The following is an 18,091-nucleotide window of genomic DNA, read 5'->3' on the forward strand; positions in this document are numbered from 1 at the left end:
TATGCCATCAGAATTAAAATTAAATGACTACTAAAATAAAATACTAAACAAAGTAATAAGTTAGATACTAGAATGTATGCTATAAAAATTACACAGCAAGATGAAAATAGTCTAAGGGCAAGTTTTATAAACCAAAGTAACCCAGAAAATTTTATGTAACTGAAATAAAGGAGTAAGTAGAGAAAACTCAATTAAGAGGGACCTCTTTATTGCATATTTATAAAATAATAGTATAATAGTTATTAAAAATGGAGATGAAATATTTTATTTTTGGTATCTTGTGTTTTGCATCAGTTTTTCAATCATCTTCACAATTTTTCAAAACTTGAACCTCTGCCCCACCCATCATTCAAAGAACAAATGATGAACAAACTATCCAATGGGTTCCTGTGAGAGACTTATTATCAAAGAAATTAATTAATAACTCATAAATAAACAACAGTTTTCAAAGAAATACAATAAAAACAAAAAGTCAGAAGGCAACTCAAGATCAGATCGTGCCATTTTCCTCATGCCTGTGTTTTAAGTGCCTATAACAGAATTCTGGTTAATGACATTTTGGACAAAATGTGTCATCTTTTGTGCACATAGCATCAAACGACTGCAGATACAATAGGGGCATTTTGATGTGTGTATCCGTACTAAGTAGGGCATAATTTATAATATGCTAAGAAAACAAAAAGTCAGGATTACAAAATGGGTATTTTTAGCACATTTAGTAACAGCTAGTTTTAAACTATCATTTCATTTTTGATGACCAAATTATATTTGACATAATTAAGGAACATATATTTTTAAAATACTGAAAACCCACGGTTACAACAGAACTGTTACATTAAATGAAGAAAGGAAAAGTCACATACATGGGTTGAATGGCACTGAGGTTTTTCAAAGTTGTTCTTTTGCAAGGCTTTCAGCCCACCTTTACATATATCAGTAAAAATAATGTCTCTACTCAGCATGCTCGCAGCAAGAGGTGAAGCAGGTGTTGATCACACAACTGCCTGACAACCATTCAGTGTTGATCACCGAACAAACATTTTTATTTAATTATCCCGACAACCATAATTAAGCCACATCTAAGTTTCTGATGTCACTGACTTCAACTATTAACTCCAGAGAAACACTCAACTTAAAAAAAAAAACAAAAAAAAAAAACCCTGAAATAAGTGACAACTAGAAATGGCTGAATCATTGTATGTTTTAGACACAACCATTAATCTTAGTTTTGCTATATGCTATTTGGTACTTTTTGATTCAGTAGCTGGGATTAAAAAAAAAAGTTTCTGTATTCAAACCTATCTACAGAATGTCAATATAAAATGTGTGAATATATACATTTAATACACACACACACACATACACATACTCTCACATATCTAGAAACCAGCACTTAACCACGTCTCCAATTCTCACTAATGACTCAATAAATCATTTGTTACCTTAAGACCAGCTTAGACGCTATAAGGCTGCAACATATGGCTAAAGAGGTCAAACATAAGCACCCACAGTCAGGCTGATTAAATTGTTCCTCCTCATGATTTTTCACAAGTAGTAATACCATTTATGTAACAACTATGTCTCAATAACTTAGAATTCAGAGTATAAAACCAGTGTCATGAACATAAAACTCTCTCACTGTTGAAAGAACACTCCTCCTTCAGTTATTTCCACTAATGATAAGAGGGCACACCAAACTAGACCATGTTGAACTATACACGTGACCTTTACTCTTAATCTAAACAGACGTGCGTTAAAACACTCTGAAACGCTGCATCCTTTGACTTCTTCATCTTTTCAATTGCCCGGTGCAGGTCCTGTTGCTGCACAGGTCGAATTTCATCTTCATCATGGCTAAAATGTAAAAAAAAAAAGAAGACAAAAACAAAACAACCCATCAATATTCACACAGCTTTAAAATACATCTCCCTAAAGTATTTTACCAAGATTGAAAAATGAAGTCTCTTTCCCATCCAAAACCCCCAAAACAACCACAATTAACAGCTTATGGAATTAATCTACACAGATAAGTATCTTAAAAATTTTTAGAAAACACTGACTGCCAAGAGGCAGGAAGCTTAAATGGCTGACTATAAACATAATAGCTTGGTTAAAATCAAATACTTTACACTAAGAATATGTAAGTGTGAAATTTGATCTAAATAGGATTATAATTCTAATGAATAAATTATTCCCATGAAAACTGGAATTAAAAAGTAGAAGTTGTAGGTATCTATTATTCATGTATGCGTTTACTTTTGACCAACTGAAAAAACATTCACTGCTATTACTATAAACCACCCTCGCTAAGTTCTCCCCACTTCAGTAGGAAGGAAACACAATCCAATACACAATGTCTCCTCTGTCATTTTACAACACTTGGGAAAAAAATTCAGGGAAAAGATTATGATAACCTAAGTGCATTACCCACATTTTTCATACTGAAATGTAACATTTTCAGGGCTTTAAGGACAGCAGAGAAACAATTTTCATTAATGTAATTTAGCCAATAAACAGATGGAGTGACCCTCTCCACAAAGAGGCCCAAGGAAACACTGAAGATAGGTCCAGAACCAGTGCAGGAAAAACTACAGGTTAAAAGGGTGGCTTTCATATGCCCCTTTCTACACCAAGAAACCTTTTTTGGCAAAGCTTGCTATGAGAATACAGTGTAATTAAGTGCAAGAATAAGACACGCAAATCCAGATCACTTGGAGTGACAGCCTCAGGGGATGAATAAGGGAGACCAAGAATCAGTAGGGCGAGAGCTAGAGAACTCATTCCGCACAAACCCCCAGCGCACACTGGTTTGCTAAGAGTCACAGAAATTCTTCATTAGAAGGTTGATATTTTGACCAGGGGTTTAGAAATGGTCAGCGTTATACCAGTCTAGGGTGAATGACCTTATGGGAAACAGGACACTGGTTCATCAGGGCTGAGCTATTTCTAGTTCACTAATACAGCTGGTACAAAATTGGTTTCCTAAGCTCAAAATACTTTGAAACTGGTTTCAAGTAAAGTTTGCTGCTGTCACAAATGACTTCTTTTTTCAGTGAATACATTATTAACAAGTTGAAGTCTAATCAGCAGCAACGTCCCCATAAATATGAAATTTCTCGAAGACAAGGTACTCATTGCCATATGAAATGCAATTTAAAAATTAAAAAAAAAAAAAAGCAATCTAGAGATATCAGAGCAACAGTTTTCATGGTAGAAATGGGCAAGCCTCCATTTCTGTGAGCTTGAGGTAACCCAGTTCATGGATGTTCAGAGAAATTCAGTTTTCACTTCTTTCTCTTCATTCCAGATGCTCTCCATAACCACCCTCCCTTGCAAATTCATTTCCAGAATCCCCTTCAGAAAAAAGGCAACAAATTTGGTGAATTTTTTATTTCAATTTATCTTTTTATTTTGTAAACAGAGCTGGTATTATAAAGCAAAACAGAAGACCTAACCTAACCTTTTAATAATCTAAAAGCTCTAAAAGGGTCTGACAAATATTAAGGGATGAACTCTAAATACACATACCTTTCTTCCGATGTAGAATTAACATATTCTCTGACACAGAGGAGGGCAGCGTCTCGACACATTTCTTTTAGGTCACTGCCTGAAAACCCATCAGTTTCCTGGGCAACTTCTAGCAGGTCCACATGCCTATCCACCTTAAGCAAACATAAAACAGACTTGAAAAAAAATATAAAATACACGGCAGAAGATACATCCAAACACTTCTTAGAATTAAAGAAAGTTAAAGCATACGGGAACAGCAGGGGAGGAGAATCATTAGAAATTTTCAGTTGTAGAAGTTTTCTTTTTTTAACCATAAAAGTTTAAGATTTGAAATCTACTTTTCAATAATTGTCACTATGACCAAAACTGAAATAAGTCTCACGAGACACTTCACAGAGTGATGGGGAAGAACAGGCATTCAAATGCTGTTGGGCTGACTTTGGTACCTATTAGGAAGGTCCCGCGTTCCTAAGAGGTGGGGCACTTTCCTAGACACTAGTCAACGTACATGGCGAACAGTCCGGATCATGAAGTCCTGAGTCTATTACAAAAATCACACTCCACTGACACAGTCTAACCCTCATTTGAACTGTCCTGCTGTGGTATTCTATTCTAGTTCCTCAACACTCATTAAGCACCTATGGTTTTGCTCCCCAACTAAGCTTATATAGTGAAGCTAATAAAGTGATCCTCCTGGGCATATAACAGACTTATAATTAAGCTTATAAGAAGATTAAGAAGAGAAAGTAAATAATTATAGTAACTAACATGTAATAAATGATTCTTATGTGTCATTTGCTATCCTAAGTACTTTACATGGATTATGCTCATTTAATCTTATCAGGCATGCATTCTCATTTTTAATTTCAGATAATAGTAAACCCTGTAGAGGTTAAATAAATTGCCCAAGGTCACACCACAGACAGAGCCAGCATTTGAACACTGTGCAGAGATCCAGCTGTATTTCTCCCCCTACCTAGCTAACCATTTGTCTTAACATTTACTTTCCCCAAGTTGATGCGAAATGCCATCTTTATCTGTTACTAAATTCCCACTTGTCTTTGTGGAAAACTCAGTGTAATTAAGAGTAGCAACTCTGCACAAGGACAAGAAGAGACTTGGAGGTAAGATGACACGGAGGCTACTGTTAACTCTGCAACTGTGACTTCACATGGCAGTGTTCTCATTCCTAAATGCGGAGATTAAATAAAGAGAAATCACACACTCACATACTCTCTGACAAAAAGAAAACCACCCAGCAGGGAGGTGTGAAGGAAGGAAGGAAAACGGTAAACTATATACAGATAAATGTAAATGAGTTACTATATAAACAGTAATAAAAATCATTTAATTGAGGGTAGAGAACTAAGTGGGCTTCCCAGTGCACTAGGGGTGAAGAACCTGCCTGCCAGTGCGGGAGACGTAAGAGACCTGGGTGTGATCCTTGGGTTGGGAGGATTCCCCGGAGGAGGGCAAGGAAACCCACTCCAGTGTTCTTGCCTGGAGAGTCCCATGGACAGAGGAGCCTGGCAAGGGTCGCAGAATCAGACACGAATGAAGGGACTTAGTACGCAGGCACCTGGAGAACTAAGTAGCACTAAATAGGAACGTGTGACTTCCAAATGACTAGAGCAGAGGGAAAAAGAAGGAAGCGCATAAGAGCAACGCTGGAGAATGAAGGACTGGGGCAGAGGGAGGCGAACTGGAAGGTGGGACCAGTATACCTTTTTTAAAAGAGTGAGCTGTATTAAGGATCTATCAATAATGAATGTGAAAGACTGGAAAACAGTATCATTTCAAAAGATGCATTTTTTTCTTCAGAGAAGAAAAAACTCAAAATACAAGGCTATTCGTATGTTTGCATCAAAAACTCTAAAATTCTGCTCAGGAATGAATAAGCATGATAGTGCTCATCTTACTATATAAATTTGTGTGGTACTGATTTGAAGCATCTTTTAGCACAAGTAATTTTTTTTCATATGCTATTAAACAATATGCCTTCAGCATAATATTAGCAGCTAGTAGGAAATCACACATTCCCATGTCAGCAATTATCCAGAGAGCATTCATATTCTGCATCATAAAACTGACTAAAGACTCATCTTCTGTACTTTCATGAGTAAGAAACTGAATGCTAAAAATTTCCTGTACCAATGACAAACCTAATTCTAAAAGAATTTCCAAAGATACTACAGTTTAAAAAGGCAAAATACCTATTATGTTGGCACAAAGTTCCATAACATTTGCTGGCAAGGCTACAGGGCAAGAGGCACTCTATCTAACACTGCTGGTATAAAACAGTAAATTGGCATGAACACATTTGGCAACCACTACCAAAATTATAAGTGCTTCCCAGGTGCTGCTAGTGGTAAAGAACCCACTTGCCAATGCAGGAGACATGAGAGGTGTGGGTTCAATCCCTGGGTCAGGAAGATTCCCTGCAGGAGGGCATCCATGCCTGGAGAATCCCGTGGACAGAGGAGCCTGGCAGGCTATAGTCCACAGGGTCACAAAGAGCTGGACATGACTGAACTGACTTAGCGCAGCCACACCAAAATAATAAATATCATACTCTTTGACCTGCTGCTGCTGCTGCTAAGTCGCCTCAGTCGTGTCCGACTCTGTGCGACCCCATAGACGGCGGCCCACCAAGGCTCCCCCGTCCCTGGGATTCTCCAGGCAAGAACACTGGAGTGGGTTGCCATTTCCTTCTCCAGTGCAGGAAAGTGAAAAGTGAAAGTGAAGTTGCTCAGTCATGTCCGACTCTTAGTGACCCCATGGACTGCGGCCCACCAGGCTCTTCCGTCCACGGGATTTTCAGGCAAGAGTGCTGGAGTGGGGTGCCATTGCCTTCTCCGATACTCTCTGATCTAGTAATTTTTTTTCTGGGAAATTCACCCCACTAATGTTTCTGGCACACGTGTCAACTGACACACGTACAAGGCTATTCGATGCAGCATTATTGTAAGAGTGAAAGACCAGAATCAACCCAAGCGTCCTTCAGGGTGGCACTGATTAAATAAACTATAATACACACATGCAGTGGAACCTATGCAGTACAAAGGAGAAAAAGAGAACAGGATGAGGGAACCATTTGCTACTACGGAATCTCAAAGATTAAGTGAAAAAAAGCAGCACAGAGAACACTGTGTATGCTTTATTAATGTGGCTTATGTAGAAAAGGGGAGAGGAGGAGGAGCGCCTTCTATTTGCTTGTATAGGCATAATGCCATCTGAAAGGACACGTAAGAAACAAGAGAGAAATGAAACTTTTCCCTGTTTATCATTTAATATACGTATTTTGACTTTTGAAACATGTGACTGTACTATTTTTAAAAACCTTGTTATCAAAGATTATGATTATCATATATTTTTAATTCTAATTTTCAACTTCCAAAAGTATTGCAATGAAATGAAAAACAAAACTTCCCCATACTTCTCTGCAAAAACAAATGTATAAAACTTGAAACTGGTCTGAAAAATATCAGAGGATTTTAATCTATAGATATGAAAACACATGGCTATTTAAAAAGCCTTTAATTACCTTTAATTAGTTCAAATATGCCATGGTGATTGAGTTATATGAGCAGCCAAGAGTTCTACAGTAATTTACAAGTTCAAAACTACATTATTCTCAGGTTCCTTTTTCATTCCTAAAATGATTTTATGAACATAATTTTTTCTTTATAGGATGGGGAAAAACTGTGATTTTCTACTTACATTTTCATTTTTCAAGATGAGTTTCAGGATTGCTTCTCTTTGTTTCAGAGCCTAAAAGCAGGATAATTTTCAATTAGCATAAAAAAAAATAAGGATCACCTAATTTTCCTACTATTTCTTCCTTTCCTTGTAAACTACCCAATACCTACAGGAAATGACAGAAACTCTGACAGGTCATGGAAACTTCTGACTAAAGCAAGGTCTAATTCTAGACTCTACAGTAATCATTTGTGGTTCTTGTACTGAACTGTAACTTCTTATTCTGAATCCCCAGTGCCTAGCACATGCCTTGAAATGTTTTTCAAGTGAGTAAATGACCAATGTCTTTCCTCTACAGCTCTGCACATCTCCTTTTCTCCATTTAGGAAACTTCTGAAAATTCATTACTGCCATAAAATCCAGTAACTGGATGAGATGGCAAGAATACCTGCTTGGTTCTTCCACTCAACATGTAACTTCATGTCCACTGATTTGTGTTAGTGAATTTTATTTAGTGTTGATACTGAATTTGTTTATATCCTTGTATGCTTTCGCCTCCAGTGATGCTGCCTAATACTGTACTAGGAACAGGAGTTTTTAAAAGAATATCTTACATACATAGTAAATACAAACGCTTTTAAAAATTATTGTGGGTGAACTTCTGCCTATTCCCACAACTGCTTAAAACAGAAAACAAAAAAAGGAGAGCCAATTACCAGGAGTATCAAATTAAATGATGTGAAAATCAAAACCGAACCAAACTGCTGTTTCTGTAACTGTGTTAAGGATGAAGGTTAATTAATTTGGTATGTTATGTGATCACCAATAAGTACTTTCTGTTAATCAACATTTAACTTGGAAAGGAATTTTAAGGTAAGGTTTATCATATACTTTGATATCACAGTTATGCATAAGTAAAAAATTATCCTATAAAATGTGTGTGTGTGTTCACTAAAAACAGAATGAAAGGGAGATTAAAAATTCCAGTTTCTGCATTAACAGTATACAAATTTATGACAAACTTGATAAAACGTGTTACACAACCCATTCTGAACTCACACAATAAATATATTAAACTTACAACCTTAGCAAAGGCTACTTTACAGGCTGTTGTACCCTATGTTCTATTCTGCTACTGTGCATCAAAACCCTTTGTTTGCGATTAGACTATAAGCAGAGATTCTATCAATGTAAGCTTTACTTTCAGAACCAATGAAGTGAACTAATTATTTCTAAAAATATTCTGATGTTCTGGTAATAAAATAAGATCACATATCTTGTATGAAGCATATAAAGGTCATCTAAAACTTCAGCAGTCAACCCCTTCCGCCTCATAACCACTCATTTTCCTTGGCGCCTTCTAACTGAATATCCCCAGAAGTCTCCATTAAATATGTGCTTCCACACCTCCTTGCCTTTGTTCACTTTGGCAGAAAAGCATTTCCTCACTTCAGTTCAGTTCAGTTCAGTCGCTCAGTCGTGTTCGACTCTTTGCGACCCATGAACCGCAGCACGTCAGGCCTCCCTGTCCATCACCAACTCCCGGAGTTCACCCAAACTCATGTCCATTGAGTTGGTGATGCCATCCAACCATCTCATCCTCTGTCGTCCCCATCTCCTCCCGTCTTCAATCTTTCCCAGCATCAGGATCTTTTCAAATGAGTCAATTCCTACCATCCTTCATCCTTCAAGCCCAGCTCGATTCTGTAAGTTTCACTAACTCCTCGGACAAAATTATTAGTTTTCACCATCCTTGCAGTTGGTTACACATACCTTTGTAAAGTACATATTGCATTATTTATTTTTGTGTCTGGCTCCCCCTGCAATACAGAGTTCTTTTAGGACAGTGGCCATATTCTATTCATCAGAACCCAGTGGGTATCTGACATACAAGCTCAATAAACATTAATCAAATTTTCCAGTCTCCTGTATCACATTAAAAAACCTCTCCACTGAATTATCAGGTAAATTCTCTAATAGACTGCCTAAGTAAATGCATACCCTCCAGAGGAATCAGAGGCTGTAGCTGTAGCAAACAGCCGATCAGAGTAATTTTATAGAGACCACAACTACCAATTTTAGATAACCATGTTTACAAAGACAAACTGTTAGGTTAAAGAATATAAAATAGGGCAAAATTTTCAGGCCAGAGATGTTAATGTGAAAGGAGTGACAGTGGAAGTTCTAAACAGCAATACATGTAGCATGATGTTTGTACGCTGCATAGTCTGGTACTAACCCTGTTAGTTTTTTCTTTTTTAATCTAAAAGCAGACAAAATTCAAGATTTGGGGATTCTATGCAACAGAGTATCAGCAAGTTATCATCCTCTACTTGAGGGTACTTTTAACCAGCAAAAAAGAGTGCTAGAAGTTACAACTGGATCAACACCAAAATCAGATTTTCATTCTTATATTAAAGTGCAATATCGTACTTACTGGTTAATCATTAATCCTGTCAGAGGAAAGCACCAATTACAACTGCTAATAATTAATCAAATAAATAGCAAATGTTCTCCCTGTCCAGCCTTCTGAACAGAACAGTTCTTTAACCCTAAAACCCCTAAATTTCATCCTATCCTAAAACAAACCGATAATTTACATTTTCTTATATATCTTCCACGGATAACTTGCTACATTCTAAAGAAAATCACTAACACGTCTAGGGAAACTTGAGGTAATTCTATACATTGGAGAGACGCAAATGTATACAGCCGTAAACAACACTGATCTCAAAGAGAGTAAAAAGGCAAGAGAAGGAGCAGAAGGACAACAGTAACTATGGGGTTCTTGCTCTATTCCTTCCCTGCCAGTGATAAATAATAAGTCTCATTTTTTTAATCACTCCCTTCCTGAAATCACAGATAAAGATCTGCAAAAAATGAATATTTAACTGTTCATAATATTAATCAAACCCACTTACAGGCTGGTTGATATGGAATCTCGTGGGCATCCTCCTCATTATAGCTGAATCCAGATCCTGAGGACGATTAGTAGCTCCCATCACTATGACCTAAATATATAAAGAAAACAAAGCTATTAAATATACCAGTAATACTCCTTTTAAGTTGTTACTACTAGGGCTTAGAAGATATAGAAAATTAAGTGGGGCTTATACTAAATCTTCCATAAGAAATCTGTTTTAATCCAGTATTACTCAAATATTTATAGATACAAATCAAAGTTAATCCTAAATAGATCAAATGATAGCAGAGCTGGTAAGACTGTTACATTTCACCAGACTTCCAGTAACTAAAATAATATACTATTCAGTTATGAAGGAATTATAAAAATTTTTAAAAACCTCCTGTATTTTGCAAAATATGGTCACTTGATCGCTACATGTTGAATAACTGAAACCTATTTATGTTAACAGCTTGGCAGTATATGTTACAGAATAATTCAAGTCCTTTAATAATATTAAGGAGAGAATCACTTCCCAACCAGAGTCTGAGGGTTCTGGTAATAGTAATATATATACTGTGTATTTTTTCCTCTAGAGTTCACACCATCATTTCACAATACTATCAGCACTACAGGTAGAATCTTCTTAATAATAACAGAACCTCAACCAATCCAACTTTATACAAGGGCAACAAAATAAAAGCAGACATCAAAATACTGGGTAGAATATTAAAAAAATAGAAAAGAAAAAAAAATTGCTGGCGGCCTTGTCAGCCTCTGAGTCTATGCCACTTATTTATAAAGGATATAGAGATGAAAAATCAACAAGAATAAAGACAAAGATACACAAAAAACAATTTAATTTCTGAAGGGCTTCAATATTACTGTTAATATTGATATTTCTGTACAATACAGTAAACATATATATCTGCTCTCTAAAATGAAATTTATTGGTATTCTAATGAAAACTTTGATTTCAGCCTGAGATGTCTTAGGTTTTTGAAACAGTCTGAAATCTAACTCCAGAACATGTTGAAAAATCCACTAAGTTTTATATTCTACTTCTACTCTTTACATTAAATGTCACTCAACAGCCAAATTACTTTCAATTAACCAGGAGAGACTGCCATCTACAGGGAAAAAAATCTAAATACAAATTTGAGAAAAAGTTCCAAAACATAATACAATTTTATAGTTGGTTTAACTGGTCCTCAAGTCAAAATATTAATGCTCTTACCTGTTTCTCTTTATTGACTTTCTACAACTCTAGAAAATTAGTAAGGAAAATTTCTACCCAATGTAAAACAAAATTTATCTTTAGAAGTGATCAAATGAGTTCGTTTTTTATATGAGCAAAGATCAACATTAAGTACATTCTGACATAGAGTATTCATAAGATATTAAAAGAGAGACTCAAAGTGACATGGAAGCTTGTTGAAGATGGACTCTATTAGGTTGAAAATCACAAAAACCACTGTGGTTGAGGAAGTACCTAGAAAAAAACCTCAAAAGGGGGCTGAAATTTGAGAAATATTCTAGGTAAACAAACAGCCTAAAACAAAAGCCCACTATGAAAGAGGAAACCCTAAAAATTAGGATCAAGGAACACAGATAACTTTAGCACAACACGGTCTAACAAATACATGTAAGGTAATAACAGATACCCATGATGAATAAGCAAAGCAAGAGCGACTGACATTACTTAAAGAAGCAAATTTTAAGTCGCAAAACTGATAATATTTACATATACATTAATTCTAGTCCAGATAGGCTAAAATTAAAAATGGGAAGCAACAGGAATTTTTTAGTATTTATGTAGCAAAATTAATGAACATTTTAGGTATTAGTTAAGACTGAACTGAACACTTTAAAAAATCTTTAAAACAAAATATTAAAAAAATTTTTTAAACTTATTTTACATTTAAAACAATCAGATCTAAATATATGTCTCAAAAGTTGAACTATGTCAATTAATCCCCTAAAAACAATGTTAGCTTTTGTGTCTCATGTATTTCAAGATGAAAATATGTCATCAACCAAGTTGGATTTCCAGTAGTAGTGACAGGCTTAATGGGGTCATGCAACTATTTTTGTTTCCTTTGTGGCAAGAACCACACCATGGGGCTTTGGATGAAGCAGCTCTGAAGTATACTTCATTCAGATATTATTATTTCCTTGGTTTTAAAACTATACTCTGATAAGACATAATATTAAACTATTTTCTCTTACAGGGGCTCATTATTCAATTCTCTGCATACTATAAATACTATTGCTTAGGAGGATAATTAGTTTTTGGAAACCTGCACACCAATCTCATTGAATAGATCTATCAGAACAAATTATTAATAAAAATTATTTTTATTAATTCACCTACATTTATCTCTGTTGTGCTTTCTTCTCTAGTCATCCAACACTAAAGGCAATTTTCCTCAAAATGAAATTATATTTTCATAAAGGGACTTTCCTGGTGGCTCATATGGTAAACAATCTGCCTACAATGCAGGAGACCCAGGTTCAAACCCTGGTCTGGGCAGCTCTCCTGGAGAAGAAACTAGCAACCCACTCCAGTATTCTTGCCTGCAGAATTCCATGGCAAGAGGAGCCTGGGGGCTATAGTCCATAGGGTCACAAAGAGTTGGACGTGACCAAGTGAAAAACAAAAGGGACGTAGGAGGAGGATATGGGGCTTAATTTTCTTCCTGAGAATTATGTGTCTCAGGACTTCTGATCTGTGGTAATGTGACAAAGGATATCCTTAAACTTTGGCTATAAAACATGTAAAAATTAATAATAACATATTAAAAAAAAACCTCAAACAATAAGTCTGCAAAAAAGTAAAGGAATTACACTGACAGGTTTATTTATCAGTAAAGCCTATCCATATAATGGAGGTAAGCAGAGGCAGCAGTTGACTGCATACCATATGGATGTGAACAGATTTTAGACAGTGGGGTGTGCTGGACTTCTGACAGGCTAGAGGGCCTGATAACAGAGCATTCTACATAGGGCTGGGACTCATGAAGTATTATGGCCTGAGAATAATGGTGAAAAATTAGGAAACCTATTCAGCAGAGTCAAGCCTTGGTTCTTGGTAAGACATAGAAACTTACACATATAAACATATGAACATAAACAGCTTACAGTGATCAAAATAGTATGTTACTGGCACAAAGACAGATTTATAGATCAATGGAACAGGATAAAAAGCTCAGAAATAAACCCACACACCTATGATCAATTAATCTACAACAAGGGAAGCAAGAATACACAATGGAGAAAAGACAGTCTCTTCAATAAGTGGTGCTGGAAAAACTGGACAGCTTCATGTAGAAGAATGAAATGAGAACATTCTCTAACACTGTACACAAAAATAAACTCAAAACGGATTAAAGAACCAGATGTATAAAACTCTTAGAGAAAAACATAGGCAGAACACTGACATAAACTGAAGCAGTTTTTGGATCCACCTCCAAGAGTAATGAAAATAAAAACAAAAATAAATACATGGGACCTAATTATTAATTTCCAACATAAATAAACAGCTTATGTAGTTCAATATCAAAATAATAAACAACGTGATAAAAAAAATGGGCAGAAGACCTAAAAAGACATTTCTCTAAAGAAGACATGAGTGAGTGAGTGAAGTGGCTCAGTCGTGTTCGACTCTTTGCGACCCCATGACTGTAGCCTACAAGGCTCCTCTGTCCATGGAATTTTCCAGGCAAGAGTACTGGAGTGGGTTGCCATTTCCTTCTCCAGGAGATCTTCCTGACCCAGGGATTGAACCCAAGTCTCCTGCATTGCGGGCAGACGCTTTACCATCTGAGCCACCAGGGAAGTCAAAGAAGACATACCGATGGCCAATAAGCACACAAAAAGACGCTGAAGATCGCTGATTATTTAAGAAATGGCGATCAAAACTACAATGAGGTGTCTATCACTCACACGGGTCAGAATGGCCATCATCAAAAAATCTGTAATCAATCAATGCTGGAGAGGGTGTACAGAAAGGGGACTGCTCCTACACTGTTGGTGGGAATATAATTCGGTGCACCCACTAAAGAGCAGAATAGAGGTTCCTTAAAAACTAAAAATAGAGCTAATGTATGATCCAGCAATCCCACTAGTGGGCATATATCTGGAGAAAACCATAATTTCACAAGATACATTAACTGCAAAGATCACAGAAGGACTTACAATAGCCAAGATATGAAAGCAACCTAAATGCCCAATGAAAGAACAACAGACTGATTCAAACTTGGAAAGGGAGTACGTCAAGGCCGTACATTGTCACCATGGTTATTTAAATTACATGCAGAGTACATGATGTGAAATGTTGGGCTGCATGAATCACAAGCTGGAATCAAGACCGCCAGGAGAAATACCAACAACCTCAAATATGCAGATAATATCACTTTGCAAAGAGGAACTAGAGAGTCTCTTCATGAGGGTGAAAGAGGAGAGTGAAAAAGCTGGCTTAAAACTCATTATTCAAAAAACTAAGATCACGGCACCTGGTTGCATGACTTCATTTCAAATAGATGGGGAAAAAGTGGAACCAGTGACAGGTTTTCTTTTCTTGGGCTCCAAAATCACTAGGGACAGTGACAACAGCCATGAAATTAAGACACTTGCTCCTTGGAAGAAAAGCCATAGCAAACCTAGACAACATATTAAAAAGCAGAGACATCACTTTGCCGACAGAAGTCCAGATAGTCAAAGCTATGGTTTCCAGTAGTCATGTGTGGATGAGAGAGCTGGACCACAAACAAAGAAGGCTGAGCACCAAAGAACTGATGCTTTTGAATTATGCTGCTGGAGAAGACTCCTGAGAGTCCCTTGGACTGCAAGGAGATCAAACCAGTCATTCCTAGAGATCAATCCTGAATATTCATTGGGCGAACTGATGCTGAAGTTGAAGCTTCAATACTTTGGCCACCTGATGCAGAGCTGATTCGTCGGAAAGCACCCTGATGCTGGGAAAGACTGAGGGCAAGAGGAGAAGGGGGCAGCAGAGGAAGAGATGGTTAGATAATATCACTGACTCAGTAGACATGAGTTTGAGCAAACTCCGGGAGATAGTGATGGACAGGGAAGCCTGGCATGCTGCAATCCACGAGGTCACAAAGAGTTGGACATGACTGAGCTATTAACAACTGAGGAATGGATAAAGAGGATGTGGTACATACATACAATGGACTATTACTCAGCCAAAAAAAGGAATAAAACAATGACAACTGCAGCAATACAGACCTAGAGATTATCATGCTGAATGAAGTATTTCAGACAGGATGACAAATATCACGATATCACTTATACATGGAATCTGCAACAGAAACCGACTGACAGAACACAGAAAACAAGCTTAAGGATCCCAAAAGGGAAACGTGTGGGAGAGATGAAAGAGCCTGGGGTTAACTACACTACTCTACAAAAAATCAAGCGACGTAAGAACTGAGACTAAGGACTAGCAGTTAGGGTGAGAGTCAAACGAAATGGACAGAATACTCAGAGCTAGTCGCTTCCTTTTCTGTGACACAAAAGGTTCTAATACCTGGTTTTTCTCTCTTCTGTTGTATTTGTTTGGGGCATTTGGGAAATCTTTTTTGACATTTTATTAATTATGAAGCCCTCAAAATGGATGAAGGAGAAGGCAATGGCACCCCACTCCAGTACTCTTGCCTGGAAAATCCCATGGACCAAGGAGCCTGGTGGGCTGCAGTCCATGGGGTTGCTAAGAGTTGGACAGGACTGAGTGACTTCACTTTCACTTTTCACTTTCATGCACTGGAGAAAGAAATGGCAACCCACTCCAGTGTTCTTGCCTGGAGAATCCCAGGGATGGTGGAGCCTGGTGGGCTGAGGCCTATGGGGTCGCACAGAGTCAGACACGACTGAAGCGACTTAGCAGCAGCAAAATGGATGAAGACATAAACAAATCATATTCTTTCAGATTCTCACCATTTATGGATAAGTATAATTTATGAAAAAAAATTGTAAAAAAGCTTCACAAAAAACTGGACACATTTTCTACCACCATCAACACTAACACAAAATAAGGCAGGTTTCTGATACCTGGCAGCTATGGTCAGTGTCCAGTCCATCCCAGAGACTCATAAACTGAGCTTTCATCATGGCTGTAGCTTCATGGTCAGAACTGGAACGGTTTCGTAGAAAGGAGTCTAGAAGAAAAAAAACGTTAACCTTAGAAATTAACAATAAATTATTTATTCTTTCAGTTCAGTTCAGTTGCTCAGTCATGTCTGACTCTTTACAACCCCATGAATCGCAGCTCGCCAGGCTTCCCTGTCCATCACCAGCTCCTGGAGTTTACCCAAACTCATGTCCATTGAGTCCGTGATGTCATCCAGCCATCTCATCCTGTCGTTCCCTTCTCCTCCTGCCCCCAATCCCTCCCAGCATCAGTGTCTTTTCCAATGAATCAACTCTTTGCATCAGGTGGCCAAAGTATTGGAGTTTCAGCTTCAGCATCAGTCCTTCCAATGAACACCCAGGACTGATCTCCATTAGGATGGACTGGTTGGATCGCCTTGCAGTCCAAGGGACTCTCAAGAGTCTTCTCCAACACCACAGTTCAAAAGCATCAATTCTTTGGCACTCAGCTTTTTTTATAGTCCAACTCTCACATCCATACATGACCAGTGGAAAAACCATAGCCTTGACTAGACGGACCTTGGTTGGCAAAGTAAGGTCTCTGCTTTTGAATATGCTATCTAGGTTGGTCATAACTTTCCTTCCAAGGAGTGTCTTTTAATTTCATGGCTACAATCATCATCTGCAGTGATTTTGGAGCCCAAAAAAAATAAAGTCTGACACTGTTTCCCCATCTATTTCTATTATATAATCTCAAATCATTAATCAAACCCTGGGTTTGGTAACGAGTTTTTACATATATAACACCATAAGCACAATCCATCCAAGAAAAAAGTTTAAGTTGGATTTTATTCAAAATGAACTTCCTGTTCTGGGGAGGACATGGTTTAACAGAAGACAAACTTGAGAAAAGGAAAAAAATATTTATAAAACAGATTTGACAAAAGACTTGTATCCAAAATATACGAAGGACTCTTAAAATTCAACAGGAAAGCAACCCAGTTAAAAAATGAGCAAAAGATATGGATAAAGATCTTACCAAAGAAGACACACAGATGGCAAATAAGCATATGGAAAGATGTAGCCAGGAGTTTGGGACAGAGGAGTTTGAGAGGGATAAACATGTAGAGCACTGGGCATCTTTAGGGTGGTGAAAGTATTCTGTCTGATATTGGGAAGATACATGATATTTTATTTTTTTCAGCCCATGGAACTGTACAACACAAAATAATGAACCTGGACTTCAGTTATTAATAATAATAATGGTTCATTAATTTTAACACATATATCACACTAACACAAAATATTGATAATAGGGAAACTGTCTGCTCAACTTTAAATTTGCTGCTGCTGCTGCTGCTAAGTCGCTTCAGTCGTGTCCAACTCTGTGTGACCCCATAGACGGCAGCCCACCAGGCTCCCCCATCCCTGGGACTCTCCAGGCAAGAACACTGGAGTGAGTTGCCATTTCCTTCTCCAATGCATGAAAGTGAAAAGTGAAAGTGAAGTAGCTCAGTCATGTCTGACTCTTAGAGACCCCACGGACTGCAGCCTACCAGGCTCCTCGGTCCATGGGATTTTCCAGGCAAGAGTACTGGAGTGTGTTGCCATTGCCTTCTCTGCTTTAAACTTGAAACTGTTCTAAAAAATAATCTTTTAATTAAAAAAAAAAAGTGTTAATATCCAAGATTTTAAGAAGGAGAGAAAAAGATGCCCAAAAGGATGTACACTCACAGAAAGTATAGGCATGAAAAAAATTCTGCTCATCACTACAGGTAGTTAAGCAAACTTGTTCTTCTATACCTGGGCTCTGGAGGAAAATATGTAGCCCCTGAAAAATTAAAAAACCAAGATCACAGGGGCGCT

At 37.4% G+C, this 18,091-nt stretch overlaps 1 protein-coding gene across 1 annotated transcript in view; it reads right to left on the reverse strand.

The window, feature by feature from the left end:
* Positions 1–227: 227 nt before the first annotated feature.
* ATAD1 (ATPase family AAA domain containing 1) overlaps positions 228–18,091 on the reverse strand; it is a 39,483-nt gene continuing 21,619 nt past the window's right edge. Inside the window, exons 6-10 of the mRNA XM_052660898.1 lie at positions 16,187–16,293; positions 10,131–10,220; positions 7,231–7,281; positions 3,529–3,662; positions 228–1,854 (exon numbers count right to left, since the gene is read on the reverse strand). Of these exons, the coding sequence (XP_052516858.1) occupies positions 1,734–1,854; positions 3,529–3,662; positions 7,231–7,281; positions 10,131–10,220; positions 16,187–16,293 (503 nt within the window). The 3' untranslated portion in view covers positions 228–1,733. The remainder of the gene's footprint in view (positions 1,855–3,528; positions 3,663–7,230; positions 7,282–10,130; positions 10,221–16,186; positions 16,294–18,091) is intronic.

The sequence above is a fragment of the Budorcas taxicolor genome, chromosome 23, assembly GCF_023091745.1.
Source record: "Budorcas taxicolor isolate Tak-1 chromosome 23, Takin1.1, whole genome shotgun sequence".
NCBI lineage: Eukaryota > Metazoa > Chordata > Mammalia > Artiodactyla > Bovidae > Budorcas > Budorcas taxicolor.